Source organism: Dama dama, chromosome 1, assembly GCF_033118175.1.
Source record: "Dama dama isolate Ldn47 chromosome 1, ASM3311817v1, whole genome shotgun sequence".
Lineage (NCBI taxonomy): Eukaryota > Metazoa > Chordata > Mammalia > Artiodactyla > Cervidae > Dama > Dama dama.
The window spans coordinates 46,987,061-47,007,067 of NC_083681.1; the positions used below are offsets into that span (position 1 = coordinate 46,987,061).

Here is a 20,007-nt window from a genome sequence, read left to right on the forward strand (position 1 = left end):
AATCGTTATATAGCTTTTCACAAAGATGGAGCCAAAGGTAAAGAAGGAAGCCTCTGCTCCTCCAAAAACTGAAGCCAAAGCAAAGGCTTTGAAGGCCAAGAAAGCAGGGCTGAAAGAAGTCCACAACCACACCCACATACACACACACACACACACACACACACACACAAAGATCCAGACATCACCCATTTTATGATGACCCAAAACACTGAGGCTCTGGAGGCAGCCTCAGAAGAACACCTGTAAGGGGAAGCAAGCTTGATCACTGTGCCGTCATCAAATTCTCTGTCACTACTGAGTCAATCATTAGGAAGATAGAAGAACATAACACACTTGTGTTCATTGTGGATATCAAGGCCAACACATGCCAGGTCAGACAGGCTGTGAAGAAGCTCTATGACACTGAAGTGACCAAAGTGAACACCCTGATCTGGCTTGATGGAGAGAAGAAGGCATATGTTCTACTGACTCCTGACTATGGTGCGTTGGATGTTGCCAATAAAATTGGGATCATCTAAGCCTAGTCCAGCTAGCTAATTCTAAACATATATATTTAAACATTATATTTAGATTATCTGTCTATCTAAATCTATATGTCTATGTATATTGCTGTTGTTCAGTCGCTGAATTGTGTCTGACTCTTTGTGACCCTATGCACTGCAGTGTGCCAGATTCCCTGCCTTTACTGTCTCCTGGAGTTTGCTCAAATCCATGTCCTTCGAGTCAATGATGCTATCAAACCATCTCATTCTCTGCTGCACCCTCTTCCTTTTGCCTTCAGTATTTCCCAGCTTCAGGGTCTTTTCCAATGAATCAGATCTTCGCATCATGTGGCCAAAGTATTGAAGCTTGAGCATTAGTCCTTCCAATGAATAGTTAGGGTTGATGTCCCTTAAGATTGACTGGTTTGATCTCCTTGCATTCCAAGGGACTCTCAAGAGTCTTCTCTAGCCCCATAATTCAAAAGCATCAGTTCTTTGGTACTCAGACTTGTTTGTGGTCCAGCTCTCACATCTGTACATGACTACTGGAAAAACTATAGCTTTGGCTATTTGGGTGGACATTTATTGGCAAGGTGATGTACTGCTTTTTAATATGCTGTCTAGGTTTGTCAAAGCTTTCCTTCCAAGGAGTAAGCATCTTTTAATTTCATGGCTGCAGTCACCATCTGAAGTGATTTTGGAGCCCAAGAAAAGAAAACTTATCACTGCTTCTACTCTTCCCCCTTCTTTTTTCCTTGAAGTGATGGGACTAGATGCCATGCTTCATTTTTTTGAATGTTGAGTTTTAAGCCAGCTTTTAACTTTCTTCTTTCACCCTCATCAAGAGGCTCTTTAGTTCCTCTTCACTTTCTGCCTCTAGAGTGATATTATCTGCATATCTGAGGTTGTTGCTATTTCTCCTGGCAATCTTGATTCCAGCTTATGATTCATCCAGTCTGGCATTTTGCATAATATTCTCTGCATGTAAGTTAAATAAGCAGGGTGACAATATACTGATGCTGGCAATTTGATCTCTGATTCCTCTGCCTTTTCTAAATCCAGCCTGTACATCTGGAAGTTCTCAGTTCACATACTGTTGAAGCCCAGTTTGAAGCAAGTATTTTGAGCACCACCTTACTAGCATGTGAAATGAGAACAATTGCCTTTCATTGGGATTGGAATGAAAACTGACCCTTTTGAGTCCTGTGGCCATTGCTGAGTTTTCCAAATTTGCTGACATATTGAGTGCAGCACTTCAACACCATCATCTTTTAGGATTTTAAATAGCTTAGCTGGAATTTCATTGCCTCCACTAGCCCTTTTTGTACTAATGCTTCCTAAGGTCCACTTGACTTCACACTACAGGGTGTCTGGTTCTAGGTGAGTGACTACACCATCGTAGTTATTCAGATCACTAAGACTTTTTTTTTGTATAGTTCTGTGTATTCTTGCCACCTTGTCTTAATCTCCTCTGTTAGATACTTATTGTTTCTGTCCTTTATCATGCCCATCCTTGCATGAAATGTTCCCTTGATATCTATAATTTTCTTTAAGAGAAAAAAAAATATGTAATATATATATATACTTTCCCTGGTGGCTCAGCTGGTAAGGAATCCACCTGCAATGTGGGAGACTGGGTTCGATCCCTGCATTGGGAAGATCCCCTGGAGAAGGGAATGGCTACCCACTCTAGTATTCTGGCCTGGAGAATTCCATGGACTGTATAGTTCATGGGGTTGCAAAGAGTCATACACAACTAAGTGACTTTCACTTTCACTTATATATATATATATATATATATATATATATATATATATATGTATATAATTATGTGAGGTTTGTAAGAGGAAACATAGAAAGAGTTTTTTGTTGTTGTTTTGGGCATACCACCCAGGCTGCATTACAGCTGGTGGCTGTGGAAAGGTTGAGGTTGGGAAGCTAGGAGAGGAAGAGACTAGATTAGTTACGAAGCTATTGCAACAGAATGGGTGAAGGATGGCCAAAGCCTGAGTAGAAGCATGTAAGTGAGAATGGTAAGTTATGTCTGTATTCTAGACATTGCTGAGTTGTGATCAGGAACCTATGTCTATATTTATGTTTGCAGTGCTAGGCTAGGAAGTGAAAGCCTAACATTATATATGCTAAGTCAAGGCATTAGTGATTGATTTCATTATCTAATGTTCAACTTTAGTGAAACTTATGGCTGATTCTGCTCAATGACTCCTAATTTCTGTGGTCTTCATAGACAGACTCCAAAAGCAGGCATGTTTGGTGCTAACCTCACCACCTTCCACCTCATTGTGTTTGTTCTACTTGATATACTAGGACTGGAGAACTACCACACCTGGCTCTCCATCCCCTTCTGCCTGCCGTACATCACTGCAGCCTTGGGAAATGGAGCCCTCATGCTTGTCGTCCTCAATGAATGCACTCTCCATGAACCCTACATATGTCTTCCTATCCATGCTGGCTGGTACTGACATTCTGCTGTCTACCACTACTGTGCCCAAGGCTCTTGCTATCTTCTGGTTCCATGCTGGGGAGATTGCCTTTGATGCCTGCATCACTAAGATGTTTTTCATCCACGTTGCCTTTGTAACTGAGTCAGGAATCCTTCTGGCTGTGGCATTTGACTGCTACGTGGCCATTTGTATTCCTTTGAGGCACACAGCCGTCTTAACTCCTCAGTTCAGTGCAGTTGTCAGTCATGTCCAACTCTTTGTGACCCCATGGACTGCAGCGCATCAGGCCTCCCTGTCCATCACCGACTCCCAGAGCTTGCTCAAACTCATGTCCATCGAGTCAGTGATGCCATCCAACCATCTCAGCTTAACTCTTACTGCAGTCATAAAAATGAACCAGGCAATATGGGGACAGGACCCTGGGGCAGTTTTCCCTATCATATTCTTGCTGAAGAGGCTGCCATACTGTTGAGCCAACGTCATTCATTCCCCCACTCATACTGTGAACTCATTGGGGGTAACCAAATGGGCCTGTGCTGGCATCACTGTCAATATCTGGTATGGCTTCTCAGTGCCAATGGCATCAGTTTTGGTAGATGATGCACTCACTGATATTTCCTACACTTTGATCCTCCAATCCGTGTTTAGACTTCCTTCCCAGGATGCCTGGCACAAGGCTGTCAATACTTGTGGTTCCCACATTGGAGTCATTCTATTTTTCATCCCATCCTTTTTCACTTTCCTGACCTATCACTTTGGCAAGAACATTCCCCACCATATCCACATCCTTCTGGCAAATCTCTATGTGTTAATTTCCCCCATGCTTAATCCCATCATCCATGGAGCAAAGACCAAGGAAATCAGGGACAGTGTGGCTCACATGCTATCTGTTGTGGGAAAGTCTTGAGAAAGCTCCTGGCTCCTTTACAGTTTTCAAAGCAACAGGAGAAAAGAGAACTTACCAAGTTCCCAAATTTAGATGCTATAGTGTGTTGCAGAAGAATGCACATGGGCTTTGGAATAAAATGCATCTGGATTTAAATCCTGGCTCCCTTACCTTCTGATTTTTGACCATGGGTAGATTCCCACTTTTTGGAAATTTAGTCCTAACCTATAAAATGAAACATTGTACCTGGGCTCTAAAGCTTAAATTAAATCTGTAAACAACATGGTACATTGCTTAGCATTTAGTGGACTCTCAGTGTTAGGTAGAATTCTAACTTGAAGTTTGTTGCCTGAGGAAGATGTTTTAGATTTCATGTATATGAGATTTCCAATGTTTCCAGAGGTTGCTCTACTTCCTGCTTATCTTCCAAGAACATCATCACCTCCAACACCACTGCCATCATAATCACAAGTTTATTTTACAAATCAAATTAGATAATGAATATAAAAGAGTGTTTTAAAAATTATACTGTTGGAGTATGGAGATTCCTTTAAAAACTAAGAGTACAGCTACCGTACAACCCTGCAATCCAACTCCTAGGCATATACCTACAGAAAAACATGATTTGAAAGGATACATGTAGCTTCATGTTCATTGCAGCACCACTTACCATAGCCAAGACATGGAAACAACCTAAATGTCCATTGACAGCAGAATGAATAAATATGAAATATGAAGCATTAGAGTGAAATAAGTTAGACACAAAGACATGTACTATAAAGCTTACATGTGGAATCTAAAAAAACCAAACTCACAGAAACGATGGAACTGTGATTACCAGTGTCTGGGAAGTGGTAAAAACGGAAAAATGTTGGTTGGTGTGTACAAACTTCCAGTCTTAAGACAATTAAGTTCTGGGGATCTAATGTACAATATGATAACTATAGCTAACAATGCTGTATAATACACTTGAGAATTGCTTACAGAGTAGATCTTAAATATTCTCACCACACACAAAAAATGATAATCATATGTTGGGGTAGAGGTGTTAGCGACACTATAGTGGTGATCATTTTGAAATATATGAGAGTATCAAGTCAACATATTGTGCATGTTGATTTACATAAAGTCATGTAAATTTATACACTTACACATGTTATATGTCAGTTATATCTCAATAAGCCTGGGAAAAAACACTTGGAGGAAAGCCATCAGTGGTCATTCAACCTACAATATTATCATTTTTTCCTTTTCTGTGTGAATGGCAAGTAATGTTTTATTGTGTCAAATAACTAAAAATTTGAAGTTGTTTGCTTACTAATACAGTCACCAATTTTCATAATTTTTGAATAATGAAAAGCATATTTAACTAACAGGATTTAATGAAGATTAAATGAAATTGTGTTTGGGGCAATTCTTAAGCTGCCAAGTACTCTATAGTGTATTACAATTATTCTTATGCCCCCTCCAGATGGATACATGAAAGCAATTGGGTTAATCTGGAAGCCTCTTCAGTGATTAGTTCCCTTCTGCTCCTACACTTTGGAGTCTGAAATTGCTGATCATTGGTGGAAGAGTCAGCATGACTTGTTGGAAAAGAATGCAACTTCTCTTCACACAGCTATCTTTAAACACAGCTCTCAAGTCCACCCATCCTGGCTTAAGGGCTGATTACTTGAGGTTTTCTGCTTTCATGTCCTGCTCTACATTAAACTACATATTCTGAGTGGTCACCTAATGGTTCCTACCACTGCTCCACAGCGCTGGAGAATCTGTCTTCCAAGGAGCTGATGATACACATGTGTGAATTCATCCACAAGCCTCATGAAGTCTGTCCTCAGTACATAGTCCAGAATTTTATATATATATATAGAGAGAAAGACCCTAAATTTATTGTCCTATGAGTCATTCACATAGAATTTGTTAGGCAGCACTGGGGTTCAGAGTCCTGTGCTAGACACACTGACTTTTACACAGGTTCAGTGGAGAGAGAAAAATGGTAAAAATTCATTTAAACACCTCCCCACCCCGCCATCCCCTATCAAAGGCACTTGGAATTATTTGTCCAAGCTTTGAATTTTATTGCAAAAATTTAAAAATTACTCCTTTATGGACTGTACGTGCTTCCCTGGTAGCTCAGTTGGTAAAGAATATGCCTACAATTCAGGAGACCCAGGTTTGATCCCTGGGTGGGGAAGATCCCTTGGAGAAGGAATGGCTACCCACTCCAGTACTCTTGCCTGGAAAATCGCATGGACAGAGAAGCCTGGAAGGATGTACATTCAATGTAAAATTTCCTCTATTCTCTTTCAATTTCATCAACATCCTAGTTACATATGGTAATAGGGTTGTTTCCAGTGTACAAATGAGAGAAAAAAGAGGGAGGTTAGATAAATTTCAAAGACACTGTTCTGTGTTTTGTGTTGCAGTTAACCAAAATAGAACACAGGTTGTAAGTAAAATTGGAGCTTACTATCTTACCAGATTGAAGAAAGACTAAGAAACTAAGAAGGGTAAGGATATGAAGTCTAGTCAAGGCTATGGTTTTTCCAGTAGTCATGTATGGATGTGAGAGTTGGACTATAAAGAAAGCTGAGTGCAGAAGAATTGATGCTTTTGAACTGTGGTATTGGAGAAGACTCTTGAGAGTCCCTTGGAGTGCAAGAAGATCCAACCAGTCTATCCTAAAGGAGATCAGTCCTTTGTGTTCATTGGAAGGACTGATGTTGAAGCTGAAACTCCAATACTTTGGCCACCTGATGCGAAGAACTGACTCATTTGAAAAGACCCTGTTCCTGGGAAAGATTGAGGGCAGGAGGAGAAAGGGATGAGAGAGGATGAGATGGTTGGATGGTATCACTGACTCAATGGACATGAATTTGGGTAAACTCCGGGAGTTGGTGATGGACAGGGAGGCCTGGCGTGCTGTGATTCATGGGGTCGCAAAGAGTCAGACATGACTGAGTGACTGAACTGAACTGAACTGAAGGATATGAAACCATGGGAAGTATGGGAACTAGCCCCCTCCATTTGTCATCTGTTTTCCATCTGTGTGGCAAAACACTTGAAACAAATATAATATTGTAAATCAACTGTACTTCAATTAAAAAAAATTCATGACAAAAAGATGCAGATAGGTTTAGACTGTTGAGATCATCTTCTTCCACTCATCAGGGAAGGTAATATTATATTAAACTACAAAATGAAGAGATTTTGGGGCAGGTGATCTCATTAATTTCTTCCAGAAAGCTTTGTGTTTTCAATACAAATTGGCTCCCTATATAGTGAGGGAGGTCAGCCTTTGTCAAGCCACAGAAGAATTTGTTACATTCTTGCATTTTTTACTATGCTGAATGAAAATCTGCTGCTTTCACTGTTAGACAAGCATTTGGCAACATTAAAAAAATTGCTTAATTCACATACTATAAATTTACCCTTTTAAAGCATACAGTTCAATAGTTTTTAGTATATTCACAGTTGTGCAACTATCACCCACTATCTAATTCCAGAACACTTTTGTCTTCACAAAAACGAATCTGTTACCCATTAGCAATTATCATCATTCCCTCAGCATCCCAGCCACCAACAAACACTTGTCTACTTTCTGTCTCTATGGCTTTGTTTATTATGCACATTTCATATATATGGAACTATACAATATATGACCTTTCATGTCTGGCTCTTTTAATTAGCATAATGTTTTTAAGGTTCGTCAGTGTTGTAGCATGTAACATAGTGTCAGTACTTCATTCTTTTTTGTTGTTGAATAATATATCAGTATATGGCTATGCCTTGTTTTGTTTATCCATTCATCAACTGATGGGCATTTCAGTTATATTTAATATATTTTATATCAAATATAAATTCCTCTCATTGAAAACAATATGTTTAGTTCTACTTAGGCGGGAACTACCTCTTGTATTTATTTTCACTTATATTACTTAAAAAAACATTTATCTATTTGGCTGCATCAGGTGTTAGGATTTTTCATTGTGCACAGCCTCTCTAGTTGTGCCTGACCCTGTGATAGCTGAGAAGTTTTTCTTTGCATAGTCCTCTGGCTGGATCGCCTCACCATTCAACAATGACTGTTAGAGCTCGGCCTCATCTCCTTGGCCTTGTTCCAGATACAGCTATTAACCCTTGCACAAGTGAAGAGACTAATGGAAGATCAAGACAGGCAGGGTGAGAAATCCAGGGATAGTGAGCCAGAATATAGTGCAGGCCAGAATCCTAGTGGGGTGGGCTGCCTCCCCTGACTCCCCTCCCAGTGTCTTGGTATTGGCTGGCTTACTTATTACTGCAGAGGCACCGTGAGGCACCGTGAAGCTGTCATCAGGTTGGTGCGCCATCAGGGCTGCTTCCCTGCCGTGGCTGCTGCTGCCTCTGCTTAGCCGTTTGTGGCTCAGAGCAAATCTATCCCCCTCCCTACCACTCCTGGGGTTTGGGGGCTACATCACAGCTGTGAAATGACCTGATATTGCTCCGACCCTCCCTGGCTCCCTGCTTGAGGCAGGTTATTGTCTCACTCCAGCAGGAGGGACCCTTGGTGACTTTGGGGGTTTATCTTGGTCATCTGTGAACCAGCCCTCTCAAACCTAGTCTTGGGAGGCAGTACCACCAGATGAACAGTTCTGCCAGGTTGAATTGTAGGGATAAGCTGTGTTCTTAGGAATTTCCTGGCTGTCCAGAAGTTAGAGCTCTGAGCTTCCACTTCGAGGGGCACAGGTTTGATCCTAAGGTCCTGCATGGCTGGAAAAAAAAAGATGTGTTCTCCCTTCTCCCCACTCATTCTAGTAAGTAAAGTCAGTTTTGTTATAATGTGACACATGTTACATTATGAAATCTTAAAAATCACCACGCTATGCAAATCCCACATGAAATCCATAGGATTTATGGAAGAATGGAGTTAGGAGCACAGTACGCAAAAACTTTGTCAATGATGTGTTAAAAAAAAGAGAGAGAAAAAATAAAGAGTACCACTGAATGCGAAATTCAGTTATGCTCAAATTTTTTTAAAACATATCACTGGTTTTGCGACATATTTGTGTGTTCAAACCAAGTGACACAGCAGAACTGAGTGTATGTATCACTTTCTCCTCTGTCAACAGACTTCCTCTCTCCCATATCATGCACCTCAGTAAATGACTGTCAACTTAAAAAAACTCTGTTCCACGTATTTATCCCTAGGTCTTTCCATGGTACTTTCCAGTCTCATTCCTCTATCCTCAGGATCTGCCTATTATCTTCTAAGCTGCAGTGAACATGGGGGTACAGGTGTCTTTTCAAAGTAGTACTTTTATTTTTTTTTGGATAAATACTAAGAGTGGACATGTTGGGTGATACATTTGTTCTATTTTTAATTTTCTGAGGAAACCCATACTGTTTTCCATAATGTCTGCACCAATTTTCATTTCCTCCAACAGGATGCAGGTACCCCCTTTTCTCCACATTCTTGCCAAAACTTTACTATTTCTCAAATTACTTCACAAGTGAAAGTGAAAGTCACTCAATCGTGTCTGACTCTTTGCGATCCCATGGAGTATATAGTCCATGGAATTCTCCAGGCCAGGATACTGGCGTGGGTAGCCTTTCCCTTCTCCAGAGGATCTTCCCAATGCAGGAATCAGACCCAGGTCTCCCACATTGCAGGCGGATTCTTTACCAGCTGAGCCACAGGGAAGCCCAAGAATACTGGAGTGGGTAACCTATCCCTTCTACAGTGGATCTTCTCGACCCAGGAATCTATCCGGGGTCTCCTGCATTGCAGGTAGATTCTTTACTAACTGAACTATCAGGGAGGCTCAAAAATTTTGTACTATTTCTCAAATTGCTTACAAAGGGACTATTTATTAGGATGTGGTCAGTAAGAGAGCCTGGATCCTAAATGTAGTTATCTAGGGCTCGTAAATAACAGCTCATGTCACCACCTCTAGCTGTGAAGGGTTGAGTGACTGGATTCCTGAAGTAGAGAGTTGGCATAGAGAAGGTTACCTCTAGAAGAGTTTCTTTTTTTGGGCTGATTTTGTTGAATTTATTCTATCTTTTCTGATGTGAGTTATGTTTGTTAACATTTATGTCACTTTTTCATGTTGATTTTCCTCAAAAATTTTGTATTTGATAGTAAAGAAAAATTGCACTGAACAGGATGAGCAAATGGAAGTTGATTTTATTTGATACTACTGCCAGCAGTCAGGGAGACAACACAGACCAGGTCTAGATGCTCAGTTCTACTAAAACAAAAAGTGGAATTGGGCTGGGGTAGGTGTCAGGAGGGAAAAGGCAATGGCACCCCACTCCAGTACTCTTTTGCCTGGAAAATCCCGTGGATGGAGGAGCCTGGTAGGCTGCAATCCACGGGGTCGCTAAGAGTCGGACACTGCTGAACAACTTCACTTTCACTTTTCACTTTTGTGCATTGGAGAAGGAAATGGCAACCCACTCCAGTGTTCTTGCCTGGAGAATCCCAGGGATGGAGGAGCCTGGTGGGCTGCCATCTATGGGGTTTCACAGAGTCGGACACGACTGAAGCGACTTAGCAGCAGCAGGTGTCAGGAGAAATGGGTTTCAGCCCTGGGCTGAGCTAGTGGAAAAGTAATGGAGGACTTTAGGGAGAGGTTGATCAATAGGATTTGTCATGCATATGGAGTTATTCCTGAGATTGCAAAGGCTTTTGTCTTGATTAGGCCATCTGTGCTTGCTAATTGCTGCTCTTAGAAGTTAGGCTCCATAGAGGCTGAGAGATAGGGTGCTATCTCCTTTGATGTTTATATTTTAGGAGAAAGTTCCCAGGCCTTGAGAAAGACATTTCTAGGTTGTAAAACTGAGAGAAGATTGGGAGAAGATTTATTGATATGGCAAAAGGGCAGAGAAAGAATTTATAAGTTTTCTCAAGCAAATGTCCTAAGAATAGGGAGGCTAGATGCTAACAGGGAAGAAATCTGTCTAAAGTTTAGACCAAGCCATCTTGGTCATTGGCTAATTGTTTCTCTTTCTAGTTGGCAATCTCAGAATGCTGCTCTATTTGTTTGATGCAACCTGTTATCGGGGAGGTGTGGGGTGTGCCAGGGGTAGATTTATGGTTAAGCTTCTTTTCCATGTCTCATGGGGCATGAATATTTGCATCCATTTGGGTCGCCGTCCTATTTTCTGACCCAGTCACCACTATTCTGGAACACTTATCCCTCTTGCCTGACTTTTGGCTCACTTCTTGGTCTAACAGTGTGTGTGCAAAAGGCTGTCCTGCCTACCTGCCACTATGCTACCCAATAATCAGCAAGTTGATTTTCCCATGCCCCCCTGCTCTTTTAGGATCAGACATTTCTGAATCTGAATCAGTATTATGTTTGTAGGAGTCCTTTTCCATGCATCTTTTGGGGTTCCATTCTTTCCGATTATTCTGTTATAGATGTCTTTCTTCTTTTGGAGTTTCTTTACGTTTTCTCTTTTTAAAATGGCTCTGCATTTGTATTGCATCGTGTTATAGATTGACTTACTATTGACTATCTTGTCAGTATTGCTAGGTGTTAGAGTAGAAGGAGGAAGCTGCCATGAATGCTGAATTTGTCATGTGGATTCAGAAATCTTTGGAACTTATTTACTCTGGAATCTTTGAGACCTTCTTCATGGCACATTATGTTATATATTTCTGAAAATATTGCATGGAAAGAATGTGATGTATATTTTCTGTTTTCAGAAGTTAGTTCATTCAGAATGTATTCAAAACCAACTTTCTATAACATTCCACCATCACAGAGAATGTAGAAGGGAATGTAAAAGACTTAACTTTTTAGTCTTTCTTGCAATCAGATCTGAACAACAGACTCGTTTCTGGCCAACCAGGTATGAGTAAAAGTCTGTCGAGACTCCCTTTTAAATAACTTCCTTCTTGTCTGGAATGTGGGGATGAATGTGGAGTAAGGTATCTATAGTTTAGAATGACAGAGCAGAAAGTCAAAAGAGCCTATTCCTTCATGTCACAATTTTTGCTGTTGTTCAGTCGCTAAGTCATGTCCGACACTTTGCAACTTCATGGACTGCAGCACTCCAGGCTCATCTGTCCCTCACTATCTCTTGGAGTTTGCTCAAATTCATGTCCATTGAGTTGGTGATGCTATCTATCTCTTCCTCTGCCGCCCTCTTCTCTTTTCACCTTCAATCTTTCCCGGCATGGTACAACAGTGCTGCTTTAATAATTCTGAACTGCCTGACTGTGGTGTGTATGTGTGTGTGATGAGAAAAATAAACTCCAATGGTTGGCCACTATTATCTATTGTCTCGTATACAGGCAGACACAATCCTAATAGTTTGTTACCTAAAGTTAAGGAGGCACATCTCTCTCCTTCCTGATGTTCTGTGCCATGTGTTGGCCAGTCCTTTGCCATAACACGGCTGTTCACTCTTCACTCACTCTCCAGAGTTGGAAGACACTTTTAAGTAGGAGTGTCTTAATCTGAGCTGTTAATTAAAAAAAAAAAAAATGTTGAATAGAGCTCAGTCCTTTTCTCTCTACTGGTCTCTAGACCATGTGTCTCTCTGGCTCTCAGTCATGTGGTAACCCCGGTTTTAAAGGTCCTATATCTGCAGGGAATCTGTAGTTGGGGAAGGGCAGTTTGATTCAAGAAATTGCTAATATTCGGCTAACTGACAGCATATTGAAGAAGAGGGTATGCAAATCTATAACATTTAGGCTTTCAAATACATGTTTTTATTGTATTTTCCTTTTTCTACTTGCAACCAAGGCAGACTTCTGGGAAGATATCACTATGCACTTAAGAAATAAGGAATTATGCTTCACCTACTTGAAGGTGGTGTATCTACACATATTATTTAGAATTTTTCTGCTTAAGAGATTTGTCTATTCTCCCTTACATATTTATTTATTGGGTCATTTGTTTATATCAGAATGGAGTCATGGATATTTATTTTGTACTTTAGTTATAATCCAATACTAGAACTTCGGACCTGTTAAGAACTTTTTATCATCACTCCTATCCTTACAACAACAACAACAAAAAGCTGAAAAAAAGGAAATTCAGTGATTTTTCTTGGACTCATCAGAGAATTGACATTGCAGGGTAACTTCTACCCCCAAATTTGGGGGGACAGGTAAGGACAGAGAATACAAAGAATCTGGCTAATAGAAGGAGAAGCTACTGGAGCCATAAGCCGGTAGGAAGACTTCAAAGGTAATTTAGACAAATCCTGGAGGATGTGTGTGGACTAGTATGAAAATGAGAAACACTTGGAGCTGTAGTCTTAGGGAGGCTCCACACTTTAAATCCAGCAATTCTAGCAGATTCTTATAGTAAAGATCTAAGAATGGGTTGTGAAATAAGCCCAGAGCATGCTCCATGTTAGAGGCCTCCTTTCCAGGGGAAAAGACTTTATTAGAGACATATCTTACCTGGAGTGGGGGGTATTTCTCTGATTCCAGGTTGTTGGTTAGTTCTGTGATTTCAGTTCTCTGATGGGTCCAGAAAAACAGTTGATTTTTAGTTTGTTCAGGTTCATCTTGATATAAGGATGGGAGTGGCAACTTCTAAGTTCTTTTTATATGTTGGAACAGAAAAGAAATCTGAGTTTTCTTTGACACTCAGATCTTAGCCCCATAGTTTTTACTAATTTGTTAGTTTTCCATTCTCTTTATACCCTTATTCTACCTGGGAGGCTTTATCTGAGTTATCCTTATCAGCCAGTTGGTAGAACTGGAAATCCAATCTCTTGGATGGTAAGATTAGAAGAAATTCCAGTACTTTTGGGATTTATTTTTCCCTCCCCCAAATGTTAAAGGATCTCAGGGACTTAGTCCAAGCACCATATGGAAAGAGAAACAGGCAGTTTGCCCCATGTATTAGTACACTGCTTTTTATCAGCTGCAATACTTCTGCTCTGGGTGTATGGGATCACTGTTAAAAAAACAGGTGAAAGCAGATGGTTCTTAGATAAGCCTTGTCCATAGATACAATAAAGCCTTTCTATTTAACTCACTCTGTCAAAGGAAGATGATTCAATTCCTTGAATATTCATGGCCTAAGTTTTGCTTGGGTTCCAACCTCACTCTACAATTTCCTTCCTATTTGACCTTAGGAAAGTTTTTCAACTTTCTTGCCTCATCTGCAAAATGTGTAAATAACAATGGGTCTTGCTTCACAGGGTTGTCCTGGGAATTAAATGAGTTAATATTTGTGAAATGTCTATGTACTATGCGAAATAGGTGAATTAATTTGAATTGATGATCCTAGTAATTGTGATATTAAAATTTTGTCCCAGAATGACTGGGCTCCAAAGCCTGTGAGCTTTCAATACCGATGATAACTTTCTGCTATTTAAAGCTGGCTCACTTCCTAGACATAGTCTCACCCAGACCAAACAACCTTTGGAAGCCCACTCTCAACTCCTGGGTCCTAAGGGCATACACCATAGGGTTAAGGGCTGGGGGGATGACACTATGCAGCACATTGAGAAGAACAGGGATGATGGGAAACCTTCTTCCTGCCAGATGGGTGACAGATACTACAATAATAGCGGTGTAGAAAAAGAGAATGAGGGTGAGATGAGAGCTGCAGGTACTCAGGGCCTTAGATGTTGCTTCAGCAGAGTTCAACCTCAGCACTGAGCGAATAATCAACATGTAGGAAGCAAAGACCAGACCCATGTCACTCCCAACCATAAACCAAGCCAAGGCCAAATGGTAAAATCTATTAATAGTGATGTCATCACAGGCCAGACTGGTGACCCCCAAGTTAGAGCATAGGCAGTGGTCAATCTCATTCCTGGAGCAGTAGTGTCTCTGGGCAGCAAGTACAGGCACTGGGATGACCAGTAGGCCATTCCTGAGCATCATAGACAGTGTGACTTTGATCACAAAAGTCTCAGTGACTATGGAAGGGTACTGAAGGGGATAGCAAATGGCTACATACCTATCCACAGCCATGCAGAGGAAGATGCCTGACTCCATGCTCATGAAAGAGTTGATGGCATACATCTGAGCAAAGCACTCAGAGAGACTGATGGTCTTGGCATTAAACCAGAAAATGGCCAGGATTTTGGGCATGATGGTAGTAGCCAGGCCAATGTCCACTACAGCCAAGATACCAAGGAAGTAATACATGGGCTGGTGTAAGGTAGACTCATGATGGATGGTGATCAGGATGAGGAGATTGGCACCAAGAGCTAAGAGGTAGAGCAGAGCCAGGGGCAGGGAGAGCCAGTGTTGCCAGCCGTGAATGCCTGGAAACCCCATTAGAACAAATTCAGACACTTGAAACCTTGAGCCATTGGTTATAGTTAGGGTAGTATCCATGTCATGGGATGTCTTCTTCTCAACATTTATCTGTGAATTAAGGGAAAACAAGAACAGGCTGCGGTTAGCCCAGCTGAGGGTCAAAATTTGTGTAGAAGGATATAAGATTCACCAACAACTCAGTTCTTTTTAGCATAACATGTCCTCAACTTGCTTGAGGCCCTTGGAAAAAGTTCAGATAAGAACAATGGAAGAGCCAAAACAGATTCTAAGATAAAGCTTTTAGCAGAATAAAAGTGAAGATTTATGGCTTTGTTTTCTTGAAATTTTGAGTAGTTATTTTTAGTATGTGGGGGTTATGAACACAAAGCAGAACACATATGCATATATAAAGAATCCAAACTTTCAGGAGGTAAAGTTTAAGGGCAGAAGTGTTTTCCCTATTCTTGGATATCTTAAGAAAGAGAATAAGCTACAATGAGAACCTTGCTTTTCTCTAAACAGCACCTGAAGCTGACAAATTGTTTCTGACAAAACCCATTTCATTTAATCTTCATCAAACAGCTGTTGCTATTCACACATGCATAGAGGATACAGCACTTAAATGATAAGTCTAGATAAGAATCATATATTGAAAATGCTAATAAATGATAAAGCTTCAGCAAAATTTTAACCTTTTGCATTTAATTTCAGCATCCTTTTCATCAAATCATATCCAAAAGTTCAATACCCTTTAGGAATACCATTTGTTCCTGTTTTGATTATGAAAATAATGTTAAAGATATACTTAAAGCAATATTTTTATTTTAAAAAATTTTATTAATTTAAAATTTTATTTTTAATACAATTTAAAAAGGTTACTTTCCACTTACAGTTATTACAAAATATTGACTGTATTCCCCATGTTGTACAATACAACTTTGAGCCTATCTTACACACAGTGGTTTGTACCTCTCACTTCCCAAAATCCCTACATTGGCCCCCCACTCCACCACTGGTAACCACTAGTCTGTTTTCTATATCTGTGAGTCTGTTAAAGGAATATTTTAAATCATCAATTTTATTAATAAAATGTATAAAGAGAGAAAATTACCAAAAAACTTCCATCTACTTCCAGATTTTTGTGTGGTATTGGTTGGAAGTATGGAAGTCATTTACTGCACACATTTAGACTTTTTTGTTTAAGTAACTTCATGTCTTATTATTGGTCCTGTAATAGTTGATCTTCCTTGTTCTGACATTCTTGATTTTGTTCATTCTTGAATTGTTGTATAATACACTCTCAAGTGTTTGCACCAAAAACTGTACATGGGCATTAAGCTTTGGAATCCATTAATATCTTAGATTCTTTTTGCTACCTTTATCTGTGAATACTACCTTACCTTGTCAAATATTTAGGTGTCAATATTTCCTTTCCACATCTCTGTCTTTGCTTCATTTGATGGCATTAACTGTAAGATCATGGCTCTATCCTTCACCATCTATGTGAAGAATGAGTGACCATGCCATTTATAGATTATAATAAATGCATATTTCCCATGAAACTGATGAAGAAAAATAATATAGTTCACTTTTAGAAAACAAAAAAGCTAAAAAGTAACTTGAAATGCAAGTAACTATAAATCGTAATCTCAACAAAGATAATGATGTTTAACATTAAACATTTAATTTTCAGCATTTTTCTTTGCAATCTTTGTATACAGAGGAAATTTCACATAAGTAGAGTCCTTTATTGTGTGCTTTTTCTTAATATAGTACATATAAATTTCCTAACTAATTGGAGAACACTTTAAAAGAATTTTAAGTCTTAAAAAATTTATAAAGTTTATAAATTATCAATGGCCATTAAAATTTTCATATTTTTTAATGACATTTCCCCTAGCTTTTGTTTGGCTTTGCATGTATACGTACGTATTTTACTTTGATACTTATATTATTTTCTTTTTTTTTCCTATGTGTTTTCAGCTTAATTAGAACTCTTTCACCAAAAATTTATAGAAGATATCTATCAGAAACTGTAAATTTGCCAAATTCATATGAAAAAATTTTGTCTGTATTTGCATTATTCTGGGGGAAGGGCCCATGTAGCTTTCATAAAATTCTCAAAGCATTACATTTTACAAACAGGAAACAATTACAAGAAATTATTTTTTACTCAAAATTTTGACAAATTCACCTCTTATGACTCTCCATCTTTTAATGGTTGACCTTCTGGTTCTGTGTCTTAACTTATGTACATGGAGTTAATTTTACTGTTAATGAGAAGTATTTAAATAAGTCAGTTTCTAATAATTATTAGAAATGTCTTCTACATTTCTCTTCAAGTGAATATTATGCCTTGTGTGTCACATAATAAGCTTTTATATGCATAAATTTTACCTGGGCAATCAACTATTTTTATTTTTTATAGTTAATTTTGTGCCAATATAAAACTGAATGAAAAGTTTTAGTTTTATAATATATTTAATATACAATAGAACTATATTTTCTTATTAATTGTTCTCTTTAAATTCAAAATCTTTTTCAGGTGTTTATTTTCCATATTAACCTTAGAATTCCCATGTTGAGTTCTAAGATAGTAGTTTTAGTTGGAATTATGTTAAATTTGTAGATTAATTTTGACAAAAAGTTCATGTCCTTATGCTATCAAGTTTTCTCATTCATAAGTATGATTTTTCTCTGCATTTGTTAAATCTTAATGTATATGTGCCCACACTCTCAGTCTTCCCAAGATGAGGATAATATCATTACAGTGTTGTATGAAAAAGTAACACCCATGCTGAACCCACTGATGTACACTCTGAGAAACAACGATGTGAATGATAAGCTAATTAAGGTGGTCAAAGGAAGGACAATGGCCTGATGGCCTTAGATATCTTGTCTGGAATCCTTGTCAATAAGTCACCGGTCCTCTACTCTTTCACAATTGTCCACAAAGAAGAGCTGAATAAAAATGAACCTATCTCAGACCCAATCAAAAAAGCCTTTTTTTTTTTTTTTTTGGTTCTTCTGCATTGTTCTTATTATGACAAATAGCATTTTGGGATGTTTTAAATGAATATGACTTTTTTGTATTATGTATTCCAATGTTTATTTATGACCGATGGAAATTCATTGAATTTATTTTTTTCAGTGTAGTTATATTTTTCTCTTTAATTTCCTTTTTCATTCATCCATTGTGCTAAACTTGTGCCATTTTTAAAACATTTTATGAGTGTCTGTATTACATCCACCAAATAATGCTTGCAGATAAAGTGTATTTTGGATTTATTATACGTTGAAGTTATATTTGTTTTATTTTTGTCTTGTGTATTAGCCATTTTTCTGAACTGTTGCAAATTCTTAACACTGATATTCTCTTTCTGATGTTCTAGGTAAAGCAAAAATTTCTTGCATACATTGTTATTTTCTCTTTTTATGGATATTAATTTATCTTAATTTTTGCTTCATATCTCAAAGAAATGGCTGAAAAGTGATTATTAATGTAAAATAAGTATGATGGCAAACTTCTTCAAGTTTTGTTGTCAGATTTTAATAGGAATTTATACTATTCATGGCGTTCTCAAGGCAAGAATACTGAAATGGTTTGCCATTCCCTTCTCCAGTGGACCACATTCTGTCAGACATCTCCACCATGACCCGTCCATCTTGGGTGGCCCCACATGGCATGTCTTAGTTTCATTGAGTTAGACAAGACTGTGGTCCGTGTGATTAGATTGGCTAGTTTTCTGTGATTATGGTTTCAGTTTGTCTGCCCTCTAATGCCCTCTTGCAACACCTACCCTCTTACTTGGGTTTCTCTTACCTTGGATGAGGGGTATCTCCTCACAGCCGCCCCTCCTGACAGCAGATATGCAGATGACACTACCCTTATGGCAGAAAGTGAAGAGGAACTAAAGAGCCTTTTGATGAAAGTGAAAGAGGAGAGTGAAAATGTTGGCTTAAAGCTCAACATTCAGAAAACTAAGATCATGGCATCTGGTCCCATCACTTTCATGGGAAATAGATGGGGAAACAGTGGAAACAGTGGCTGATTTTATTTTTTTTGGGCTCCAAAATCACTGCAGATGGTGATTGCAGTCATGAAATTAAAAGACGCTTACTTCTTGGAAGGAAAGTTATGATGAACCTAGATAGCATATTAAAAAAAAGAAGAGATATTACTTTGCCAACAAAGGTTCATCTAGTCAAGGCTATGGTTTTTCCAGTAGGCATGTATGGATGTGAGAGTTGGACTATAAAGAAGGCTGAGCACAGAAGAATTGATGCTTTTGAACTACGGTGTTGGAGAAGACTCTTGAGAGTCCTTTGAATTGCAAGCAGATCGAACCAGTCCATCCTAAAGGAGATCAATCCTGGGTGTTCATTGGAAGGTCTGATGCTGAAGCTGAAACTCCAATACTTTGGCCACCTCCTGCGAAGTTGACTTATTGGGAAAGACCCTGATGCTGGGAGGGATTGGGGGCAGGAGGAGAAGGGTCGACAGAGGATGAGATGGCTGGATGGCATCACCGACTCAACGGACATGAGTTTGAGTAAATTCCGGGAGTTGGTGATGGACCGGGAGGCCTGGCATGCTGCAATTCATGGGGTCGCAAAGAGTTGGACACGACTGAGTGACTGAACTGAACTTAATAGGAATTCAGGTTGAATGTGACTTTAAAAGTTATATGTCTTTCTTTTTATTGGATGTAATACAGTAGTCTTTCCTTTGAAGTTACTTTTTCTTCTGATAATCTTGAATATAGAAGTTTTATTTTAGACCCCTCTGTTTATCATTTATTCACTGACAACTTTAGAACTCAGTGTCATTTCTCTCCTGTTTCCTAAATTATGGACCTTGGTCCCTAGAAATGTGGAGAGCCTGAGAGAAGGAAGAACTAAAGGTGAAAAATCAAACAAGAAGAGCTAACTATGGAGGGCAAAGATAAG

General features: G+C 39.1%; 1 protein-coding gene and 1 pseudogene across 1 annotated transcript; one reads left to right on the forward strand and one right to left on the reverse strand.

Moving 5' to 3' along the window:
* Nucleotides 1–2,746: 2,746 nt before the first annotated feature.
* On the forward strand, nt 2,747–3,851 carry LOC133070913 (olfactory receptor 52B2-like; annotated as a pseudogene).
* A 10,318-nt stretch (nt 3,852–14,169) lies between these two features.
* LOC133052026 (olfactory receptor 56B34) lies at nt 14,170–15,135 on the reverse strand. The gene has a single exon (XM_061136795.1). It carries the CDS (start codon nt 15,133–15,135, stop codon nt 14,170–14,172), a length of 966 nt encoding a protein of 321 aa, XP_060992778.1.
* Between the last annotated feature and the right edge of the window lie 4,872 nt (nt 15,136–20,007).